The 11740-nt window shown below is 36.9% G+C and overlaps 1 protein-coding gene across 2 annotated transcripts in view; it reads left to right on the forward strand.

Moving 5' to 3' along the window:
- CLPX (caseinolytic mitochondrial matrix peptidase chaperone subunit X) overlaps positions 1–11740 on the forward strand; it is a 48644-nt gene that overhangs the window by 29968 nt on the left and 6936 nt on the right. For both annotated transcript variants that reach the window (XM_069098296.1, XM_069098297.1), the window contains 3 exons: positions 987–1151; positions 3545–3844; positions 11542–11634. In XM_069098296.1, coding sequence (XP_068954397.1) covers positions 987–1151; positions 3545–3844; positions 11542–11634 — 558 coding nt within the window. The remainder of the gene's footprint in view (positions 1–986; positions 1152–3544; positions 3845–11541; positions 11635–11740) is intronic.

Consider the following 11740-nt stretch of genomic DNA (forward strand, 5'->3'; position numbering starts at 1 on the left):
TTTTTCCAGGGTTCAACTTTTAATAAGACTAGTCTCAAATTTTAGTGTAGGTGAGGGGAATGTTTTTGTTCTTATATTTTGAAACATTGTTAAACTATAACATAATTTGTTATTTAATATTTTTAAAATATAGGCCCCTTGAATTTTCTTTCTCTCTCTGAGAAAATAAAAATAAAATCCTTGTAACAAATAAGCACAAACAAGCAAAATAAATGTCCATATTGGTTATGTCTAAAAATGTCTATCTTATTCTGAATATTAGCGCATCACTTTTCTAACAGGAGGTGGGTGGCATTTTTATCATCAGTCTTCTGGAATCATGATTGCTTATTACTTTGAACAAAGTTCTTAAAAAGGATAGTTCTTAGTTAAAATGCCCCTTTTTCATGAGGACTGGGGAAAACATTAGGGACGGTAAGCAGTACTTTCAGAAATATTTCATAAATTCTGGGTTGAGTAACTAGCTTCTATTTCCTAGTCTATGGCATAGGGACAGATGTGATCACGCTTTTAAATGTACTGAATATTGTAAAATTATTTTTAAATGTTTAAGATATATTTTTTGAAGGTTTTCCCAGGACCTAGGGAGTCTCAGTGTTTAGCAGTAGGAATATGAGAAAGGACTTTTAATTATGTTAAAGGCAAATTAAAATTTATTCACCTGAAGATTTTCTGTTCTTTTATGTGCCCTCTATAGAGATAAATAGTAACAGTAATAATGAATTTTGAAAAACTTGATCACATGAGCCAAGAAATTCAGATTGATGATTTCTTGAGTAACAGGGTCTTGCAGTACTTCAGAAGAAATTAACAACAGATTATAATTTACATTTTACTTTATGTTAAATGTGAAAGTTGGGAATTTTTTGTTAATCATATCTGTCTGCTTTTCTTCTTTGATAAAAGCAGTTTCAGTTTTTCTCTTTTTCCCCCTATCCTACATTTACTATTATGTGGTGTTATAAACCTTTCGTTTTTTTCTTTAGGGTTTGTTAAAACTGTTAGAAGGTACAATAGTCAATGTTCCAGAAAAGAATTCCCGTAAACTCCGAGGAGAAACAGTACAAGTTGATACAACAAACATACTGTTTGTTGCATCTGGTGCTTTTAATGGTTTAGACAGAATAATCAGCAGGAGGAAAAATGAGAAGGTGAGCTGTGACTTAATAAAATGAGGTCATTAGTAATTATTTCTATTTAAGTGGTGTTTTGTTTTGCTTGATCTTTAAGCATGTCCAAAATTGAACTCATCTTCTCCCCCCAAATCTACCCCCTCTTCAAAACATTTTTGTTGTGAGCATTAACTGGGTTCCCATCCTCAGAGTTCTCTTTGGCTCTACCCTTCTCACTTCATATATACAGTCATCTGCTAAGTCTTGTTAGTGTTATCGCCACCACATGTCTCACATCCATTTCTTTGTTTCTCTTCACTTAGCTATCACTGTAGTTCAAGTCCTTATCATCTCTTGCAGTAGCCTCCTCATTTATCTCCCTCCCCACTCCAGTCCCATCTTCCACATAGCCACCAAAGTTACTTCCTACTTTAAACCTCAGTGTCTTCCTGTTACTTCAAGGGTTAACTATAGATGCCTCTGGTATTTAGAGGCCTTTCCTGATCATCTCCTCCAGAGTTATTTGTGTTTCCTCTCCATACCCCCCAATTAACTTGTATTTTTTTCATATTTTTTGCATATACTTACTTGTACATGTTGTCTCTGCCAATATGTTAGAAAATTCTTGAGGGCAGGGACAGTTTGATTTTTGTCTTTGTGTCCACAACAAAGCATAGTGTCTGGCTGTACTTGTGGTTCATCCTTTATACTCAAAAGAGGCCAAATTGACATCATGATGTTGGGGTCAAGGTACAGTGTGTTTGACTGTGACTGATTTAGTGCAGTCTTAACTTGGAAGGCTCTACCATAAGTTAGCCATAAATAGTCCATTTGAATATTTGGGATGGAGATGTCTCTAGATTTGTGCATCTCATATTTCTTTTGAGCTACTACAGTTCTACTTTGCTCATAAAGCACAGCACCTTCTTTGATGCAGACATGCCATGCTACACAGTCCTATGCCAATATCTCCCATGTCTCATAATTGATGTTAAAATTCTTCAGAGAGAAGGGCAGCCAGATGGCGCAGTGAATAGAGCACCGGCCCTGAGTTCAAATCCAACCTTAACACTTACTAGCTGTGTGACCTTGGGCAAGTCACTTAACCCCATTTGTCCTCCAAAAAGCAAAAAAAAAATTCCTCAGAGAGACATTGATTGTGTCCTTGTACTGCTTCTTTTGACCAAAACATTAGTACTTTGCCTTATTTGAGTTCTCTGTAAAATAGTCTTTTAGGTACTTAATAATGTTGATTGATTGACTTTCTATAATATTAGGCCTGTAGTATGAAGCTTCATATCTAGCCTGTTGTAAGTTACAGACCATTTTAAAAATGTAGTATTTTCATAAGGAGCACTAGAGGTAGTATAGTGAATAGATCCTGGGCAAGTCACTTAACCTCTGCCTTAGTTTCCTCATGGGGATAATAATAGTACCTATTTTCCAGGGTTTTTCAGGATGCCTTTTCTGTATTCTTATAATAAAAAGCATATATGTTCCTTCTATAGCTACTTAATGTAAAAAAAAAGTCTTTTTTCTTAGCTATATGCTTTTTTGCCTTTTTTTTTTTTGGAGGGCAATTGGGGTTAAGTAACTTGCCCAAGGTTACACAGCTAGTTTTTTTTTTTTTTATGTGGGTGTTAAATGTCTGAGGCCGGAACCGAAGTCAGGCCCTCCTGACACTGGGGCCGGCGCTTTACTCACTGCACCACCTAGCCGCCCCTAGCTATATACTTTTTTAAAATAACATTTGTTATCAGAGAGAAAGCTGGAGATCTTGTTACTGTAACAACATGCAAAAATACTTTTTCTTCTACTGTCTTTTGGTCAAACTTAATTTTTAGAAGTATGTGTATACCTTCTCTTAATAAATTGACAGTTTTAAAGGCAAGAACTGTATAAATGTAAATATAAAATTATGTCTCCTCATGGTTTAATTCATGTATACTTATTATCTTTCTGCATTGTCATCTTATATTCTGTCATTCAAAAACTCCCCATTTCTAATCAGCCCAACTAGAATAGTGTGTGTGTGCGCGCATGTGTGTGTGTGTGCGTGCGCTTGCATATATTATGACCTTTTTACATTTGAACTGGTGCTAATTAGTATTTTCCTAATTTTTTGGTTTTATTTTCAATTTTTTTTTACTAGTGCATATGAAATAGGAATACTCTTCCAATTTTCTTGCATGTTTATAAGAAAAGTTTTTTTTAAAGTAAGAAGCGTAACCTCAAAAGGAGGAATGGGCACATTTCTTGATTAATACTAGTTTTTCAAGAACAGTTGTAATGATTTTATTTTTTTTACTTTAGAAGCAAGCCGATATTCTGTAATATTTATCATTTTGATTTTTGTCTATAACATCTACTGAATATATCATACCCACTTTTAACTTTAGAACTTCTCATAACTATATGTTTTTCTTTGACAGTATCTTGGATTTGGAACACCAGCTAATTTAGGAAAAGGCAGGAGGGCTGCAGCAGCAGCAGATCTTGCCAACAGAAGTGGTGAATCAAATACTCACCAAGATATTGAAGAAAAAGATCGTTTATTACGCCATGTGGAAGCCAGAGATCTCATTGAATTTGGCATGATTCCAGAGTTTGTGGGACGGTTACCCGTGGTGGTTCCCTTGCATAGCCTAGATGAAAAAACACTTGTACAGATTCTTACTGAACCACGTAATGCAGTTGTTCCCCAGTACCAGGCATTATTCAGCATGGACAAGGTTTGATCATTTTTCCTCTTACTCAGTCTGATTATTTTAAAATTTCTCTTGTGAAATTCTCTAAACTAACCCTACAAATAAAAAAAGCCATTCCCACTACTGTCAATACCAACTGATAACTTACCAAATATCAAAGACAGTGAGATCCAAAAAGTTGAGAAAAAGACACATACAATTGGATCTGTGATGGTGGTGATTTGTTTCTTCCTTGTTATAGAGTAGTAACGGTGATTAAAAAAACAACAACCACCAAACCAAAACCCAGAAACATGGAGAGGCCACATCACAACCTCCTGAGAATATATCCATGCCCACTTTAGCATGTCACCTTCTCATTGTGGGCTGATCATATATCCATTACTTTAAAAAATAATAGTTATAGAGAGAAGATGGTAAATAGTTAACTGCAGAATCCTTATTCAAGGAAAAATAACATCTCAAAGATCTATAACTGACTACTTTAGCTCCTATTTGAAAGACAAGTCCTAAAGTTTTATGAGTAATAATTAAATGTAGGACCTATTTATTTAAAGAGCTAAATTAAATTATTTGGCAGGAGGAAGAAATTATCAAAGGTGATACTGGGAATTCTCTATATTCCAAAGAACTTATGAGTTCTTTGGTACAATAAAATCTCCTTAATTTAGATGCTTCTAATTTGGAATTTGCATTTAAAAGGACAGCTGGGCTGAAGTTTACTTTCATACTTTTTCTGAAAGAATTTGCTAAGCAATAAGTAGGTAAACAGAATTTTAAAGGAATGGCTGTTTAATGACTTGGACCAAATCATTTCATATTTCTGTGAAATGAGGGAGCTCAAGTCATAAGGTACCTCATTTTTGTGAGGTGATTTGGTAAGCACTGGGGCTACAAAACTAAATAGTCTATTTGAGTTCACAAGGAACTTATATTCAGTTGTGGAGATACGGCATATACACAGATAAGCAAATAACAAGGTACAAGATGATTTCAGGAGGAAGAGCACAATAAGAACTGGAGAAATCAGGGAAAACTTCTTCTAGGAGGTGGTACCTGAGCTGAAATCTGAAGGAAACCAGGGGTTGTAAGAGATGGAGCTGAAGAAGGAATTAATTTAAATACAGGACACAAGCCTGTGCAAAGGCTGAGAATATGAAATGTTGCTTTCAGAGAACAACTTTTGTAGCTAAGTTTTATTGGACTGTGCAGAGGCAGAAGTAACATGAAATAAATCTGGAAAGGTAAGTGGGAGATTAGGCTTGAAATGCAAGGGTTAGAAAATTGCAATTGACCCTAGAAGCAATAGAGAGCCTGTGAAGGTTTTAGAGCAGATGGTAATGCAGTCAGAACCACTGCTTAGGAAGATTATTTTCACATCTCTGTGGAAAAGATGTTGGTGAGGAAAGAGGTTAGAAGCAGGGACACCAATTAGGCTGTTACAGTAATTTAGATGAGAGAAAATGAATTGCTTAACTGGATTTCCCATGTGAGTATAGAGAAAATGACAGATGTGAGAGATGTTCTGGAGGTAGAATTGATAAGTCATGGCAATTGATTAGATACAGAGAATAAAAGAGACGCTGATTCCAAGGTTGCAAACCTAGTAATATGCTGGTACCATCAGAAGAAATTGGGAAGTTTGGAAAAGGTGTGGGTTTAGGGCAGAAGATGGGTTACATTTTAAAAAGAGGTTCACCAGGAACCTGGAGCTCAGGAGAGAGATTAGGGCTAGATATATAGATTTGGTAGTTATCTGTGTAAGGATAATTGAATCCATGGGAGCTGATGGGATTTCTAAGAGAAACAGTGTAGAGATAGGAGAGAAGATACTCATTAATGATGGATAGGAAATGGATAATGCAGCAAAGAAGACTGAGGATTGATCAGACAGGTAGGGAGAATCAGGAGATAGTAATGTCATGTAAGCAAAGGGGAGGAGAAATATCTAGGAAGGGGTTGGTCGTCTGTGTCAGAAACTAAAATGAGCTCAAGCTATTAGGTTTAGTAGTGAAGAGAATATTGGTGACTTGGGAACAGCCTTTTCAATCTAATGGGGTCAGAAGCCAAATTGGAGGAGGTTGAGACAATAAATAGAATGTTAAAAAGTAGAATTAATATAGATGACTTTTTCTAGTTTGTGGAAGGAAGAAGAGATACAGGACAGCATAGGTGATGGCATGGTCAAATGGAGGTGTTTTTAGGATGGAGGAAACCTGGACATGTTTATAGGCAGCAAGAAAGAAGACTGAAGATGAGGGAATAATCTCCCAGAGAAGATACTAAAGGATGGACCAAGGACACAAGTAGAGGGTCTTGGCAAGAGGAGTTACTTATTCCAGAGACTGGTGCAAAAGAGGAATGATATAAAGGTATTTTGAGCTGTAGAGGAGGAAAATAGAGCAAACTCACAGCAGATGAGTTCTCTTTCCTAATAGTAGGTAAGGTACTTTGCTGAGAGAAAAAAAAAATGGTAGAAAGAGAATCTTTGGAGCAGCTGCTATGAAGAGTGTGACAGTCAGCTGTAGAAGAGGGATAAGACTGCCATGCAGCACGGAGAGCCCAGGTGAGATTAGATGGCATAAACATTTAGAGGACCCAGTCATCATGGTTCTCCTTGGAACATTAAGCAACCTGTGAGTAGGAACAGAAGGCATGTGGGGGTGGTACGAGGCTGGGGTTTGGTGTGACACGGGCAGTGGTAGACAAAGAGATGGAGGAGTCAAAGGTAGAGATAATATAGTTGAAGTCATCGATAATAGGATTGAGATCGAAGGGAAACGCTCAAGTCAGAACAGAGGTTGTGGACTAGGAAGATCAGGGAAGTTGGAGTGACTGTAGTACTAAGGATCTATGTGGAGTGAGCAGCATAGGAGTAATATCAAGAGCTCTGGATCATCGTAGTCGAGTAGTGTTACGTATGAGTTATGGTGAGATCAAGGGTATGACCGTCCTTGTGTGTGCCCAAGGTAGAATAAAGATGCAAAAATGATAGTGAAGATTGATGAACTAGGAGGCCAACGCGTTTAAGGACACATCAGTGTGTATGTTGAAGTTGCCGACTGAGGGCAAGTATAGGGTGGAAAGGAAAACAAAGCCAAGAATTGAAAAAAGGAAAATGATCTTGAGACAAAGATGACTAAATCAGGGATCTGAACGGGAGATAGAAATAGATGGAGTGAAGCTTAAAGAAGGAGGAGGTTGCTGAATGATGGGGGTCAGAGAGAAGAGTTATGAGCTTGAATTGAATTGAAGCTGCAATAAAAGATTAGAGAGTGTCCCTACTCCTCATCAGTTTGTCAGGAAACACAAGAAAGAGCACCTTGTTAGAGGTGATCAGGAATAGTGTTTTCCAGAGGGATATGAGTTGTCTGCAAAAAATTGGAAAGATTACAAGAGAACTGGAATAAAAGGAAGTTATAATGAGAGAGGTTGTAGGACACAATGAAAGGTTGACTGCAGAGGACACTAATGAGAGGCATAAGGCTGAAGTGGGCAGGAATAAGAGAGACCTGTGTAATTTTAGGAGAAGGGAATTTTCATCTCATCAGATGGTAGTTGAATCAAGGGGACAAGGGAAAATTTGGTGTGGGAGTTTGCTAGCCATATATTAGGGGAACCAACCAATTGATTGAGTTTCCTACTTCCTAAGGATACAAAAGATATTGTCACTTTCATATATTAGGGAAGTAGGTATTCAGTGCGCAAGGAAATTGGGTTTAATGTTTGGATTGGCAGATACGTTACTCCAAGCAATTCCTTTGCATCATCTCAAGATGACGAGGTATGATGCAACAATATTTGGAAAATAACCTACATTTGGAGTATACGCTTTGTTCCTCGTTATCCTTGGTATCTGAAACTCTCTAGTTCTGGGCAGGATCCTAGCAGTGAGAAAAACTGGGTATAAATTAAAGAATGCTGGGGCATTATTGTTTTATCTCATAGTCCTTTAATGGAGAATCACTAGGTAGTACCTTCAAATATAGTAGTAGCTTTTAGCGCAAGAAGCCTACAAATTCAGTGTCTCAGAGGGACTGGAACTTTAGTTTTATTCTCTAGTATCCAGTGATTAAAAAAAAAAAAAGGAAGCAATAGGTTTTGGGACAGGAGTTTTGGTGTCAACCAGTGCCCTTTTTTATATTGGTTGGACTAGAAAATCTTTGAGGATTGTTTCATTTCTAGTAGTCTGTACTTACAATTCAGAGAAATTTTTGTGTTAGATATATTTGTTTACACTAAAAATTGAGAAAAGCTTGTTATAAGTCATTTATAGCTACTCATTAAAATAAATACCTTGGGGAAACTTTCCTTTGTAAAGTTAGCTTGTTACTGGACATCTGCTCACAAATTTTTTTAAAGTGCATTTCTTGAAAAGCGTTGCACAACTTGATTTTTAACAATTTCAGCTGTCCTCCAGTCATTCTGAATTAGTGAGGTTTCACTATAATTTAAGAATATCATGAAAGACCTGAATATATAAAACCCAACAGATAAACCCAAGCCAAAGGAGTTGATATTGGTCATTAAAGACCAATATCAACCTTTGTTGTTGAGTCATTTCAGTTGTGTCTGACTCTTTGTGACCCCATTTGGGATTTTCTTGGATAACATACTGGAGTGGTTTGCCATTTCCTTCTCTACCTCATTTTATAGATGAGGAGCTGAGGCAAACAAGATTAAGTGACCCACCCAAGGTCATACAGCTAGTGTCTTGAGGCTAGATTTGAGCTTAACAAAGAGGAGTCTTCCTGACTCTCAGCCCTGCACTCTATCCATTGCCCACCTAGCTGCCCTACCAGTGATATCTACATCAGGACAAAATAGTTGTCTCACTCATTAATTGTATTTCCATTTGCACGAGTGTTTCCAAAGGTAGCATTTTTTCTCTAACCATTAATAAATAAAAGTCATTTTGAATTTTCATAAATTTTATATTTCAAACCAGAAAGTAAATTCAATCAGTACTTCTTTGGCCGACACAGCCTAAATGATTCATGAAATAATACTTTAAAAATTAGTCATTGTAACAGAAGGGTTAATAAGACTAACAAAATTTTTTTGCTAATTATTTTTCCTCTTTTTTTTAATGATACTGTTTCATTTATTGAGTTACTGAATCTTTAAAATATACAACACACACACACAAATATTTTGAATGGGACTCTGCAGAATCACAAAAATTGGAAGAGATTTCAAAGGTTTTCTAATCCAGCTCATACCTGATGAAGATTTCTCTCTAAAATGTCCAGCCTTTGGTTAAAGTGATTGAGAAATTGCTATTTCCAGAAACTGCCCATTCCACTTGTGGAAGTTTTCCTTACATTCCCTCTAAAACTGCCTTTGTAACTTCCACTCTTTCGTTTTTTCTCATCTTTGGGACACAGTCTAATGCATCTTCTACAACCTCCTCCTCCCCCTTTTTGTTAATGCCCTGCCTTAAAACATGGCCTCCAAAATAGGACATTATACTTCAGAGGGAAAGGTCAGGGACTGTTTTGTTTCCCTGTATGTCTCTCCAGTACTTAGCAGAATGCCTATCACATAATAATGGAATGGAAAAGTCATGCCTTTCCATTCCATTCCATTCCATACTAACGTTTTTGGTTGCCATGTCATATTCTGTAAGCTCTTTGAGCTTGTTATCCCCTACAAATGCCCTAATATTTATTTTTTTTTGTAGCAGGGAGGGCAGGGCAATTGGGGTTAAGTGACTTAGTGCCTAAGGTCACATGGCTAGTTTTTGTGTTAAGTGTCTTGAGGCCGGATTTGAACTCAGGTCCTCCTGACTTCAGGGCCAGTGCTCCATTCACTGTACCACCTACCCACCCCCATAATAACCTTTTGAGGTATGTATTATTATCCTCATTTCATATTTGAGGAAACTGAGGCAAACAGAAGTTATATGACTTTCCCAGGGTTATATATATAGCTAGTGAGTGTTGAAGCTAAATTTGAGCTTCTCCAGAATCAGTTCTTTCTCCACTGTGCCACCAGCTTCCTCTGGCTTTATTAGAGTATTTGTTAGAAAATTCCTATAGTTAAGCTCTCTTAGTACATGTAACTTGCTAAAATTTAGTCCTTTTCCAGTTCCTAATCATAGTTGTAATTACATTCCTAAAAACTGCAAAGGTGATCATTGGTCTTCTATTTGGAATTCTTATTTGAAATACTTATTTGACTAAATAAAATGAGATTTTGTGTAGTTACCCACTTTTTCTTTGACTGAATTGGTTTCCAGTGACTGATTTCAATATATTCTATATTTCACCACTTAGATGTAGAATTTTCATCTTTCATACAAATTTGTAAAAATTGTGTTTCCACTTTTTGGCATCTTCATGCCTGTGTACACATGTATTAGGCAGAGACTTTTGTGGGCTCTCAGTGAGGCATGACAGCCATGCTCCTGTTTTTCTAAAGTCCAGCAGAGACATCAATAGAGCCCTGGCTTTATTCAGGGTATAAAGTTGGTGACAAATGCAAGTTAGTTCTTTTCATTTAGTAATAAGAATGTAGTTAGTTGTGTTGGTTGGTTGGTTGTCTTTTTATGCCAAATAATAAGGTTCCTGGAGAAGAGAAGCTTCTGTCAGACCACATTAGAGATCTTATTTTGTTGGATACATGTTTAACCTCATATTCTTAATGAATGATTCTAAATGATATAATACATATCATAATAAGATATCTAAAGTCAGTATTAAATCCATATAATGTCTACAATAAATTATTTTATGTTGCAAATAAATGTCACAGTGAAAATAGATTGTTGGATCTGGAGTTGGGAAGACCCAATTTAAATTCAACCTCAGACATTTATTAAGTGCGGGATCCTGGGCAAGTCACTTACCCTATATTACCTCAGTGTCCTCATCAGTACACTGATAGCACCCACCTCCCAGAGTTTATGTGAGGATAAAATGAGATATTTGTAAATTACTTTGAAAACCTCGAAGTACTATATAAATGCTAGTTGTTATTTCATTCAGCAAGTATATGGGTGCCTGCTTTGTGTAGGGCTCTGTGTTAGGTAGTATGTTGGATACACATATTAAAGACTTGGTCTCAGCCCTAGGATACATATCCTTACATGCATAAGAAAATAAAAAAGCATTACTAGTGTGTGTGTGTCAGGTGCTCTGCTGAGATATTTGATCAGTGTTGTAAGAGTGGTATAACCAATATACTGTACCATTTCAGAGAAGGGAGGGTAACTAAAGAATACTCACTGGAGGGAATAGCATGTGAAATGGGTATTGAAGGATGGATAGAAATTTGGTAGTTGGGGAGAAGGCTTTTCACACAAGGGAAAACCACATGAGCAAAGCAGGAGAGGGCAAAGTATATTCCGTGCATAAAGGGGTTTGGTCAAAGCTTAGAGAATGTATAGAAGAGTAGTGGGAGATAAGACTAGAAAGGTAGCTTTTGGGCCAGATCATGGAAAGCCTTGAATGCCAGCTGAGGAGTATGTACTTTATTTCCTAGGCATTGGGGACCCATTGAAGATTTTTCAGGAGGGGAGTGACATGATCAAAATGGTGTGCAGGATGGATTGCAGGGAGGAGAGACTGGAGGCAAAGAAACCAGTTTTAGGCTATTGCAGTAGTCCAGGCATAAGGTAATAAAGGCCTGGACTAGGGCTTTGGTTAAAACACCCTATGGCCACTTAGGAAAGCTTTATCAAACATCTAACAAATAATCTTTTTTTTTTATATATGTAGTGTGAGCTTAATGTTACTGAAGATGCTTTGAAGGCTATAGCCAGATTGGCACTAGATAGGAAGACTGGTGCAAGGGGCCTTCGCTCTATCATGGTGAGTTTGCATTGTCTTACAAGACCTATATTGTTTTTGCTTTGAGTTTCAAAAAGAAAATGTGTGTGTGTGTGTGTGTACACATATATATAACACACACATGCAC

This window comes from Petaurus breviceps, unplaced genomic scaffold (genome assembly GCF_028583685.1).
Source record: "Petaurus breviceps papuanus isolate PSGF00001 unplaced genomic scaffold, PetGlider_PUasm1.0 37, whole genome shotgun sequence".
Lineage (NCBI taxonomy): Eukaryota > Metazoa > Chordata > Mammalia > Diprotodontia > Petauridae > Petaurus > Petaurus breviceps.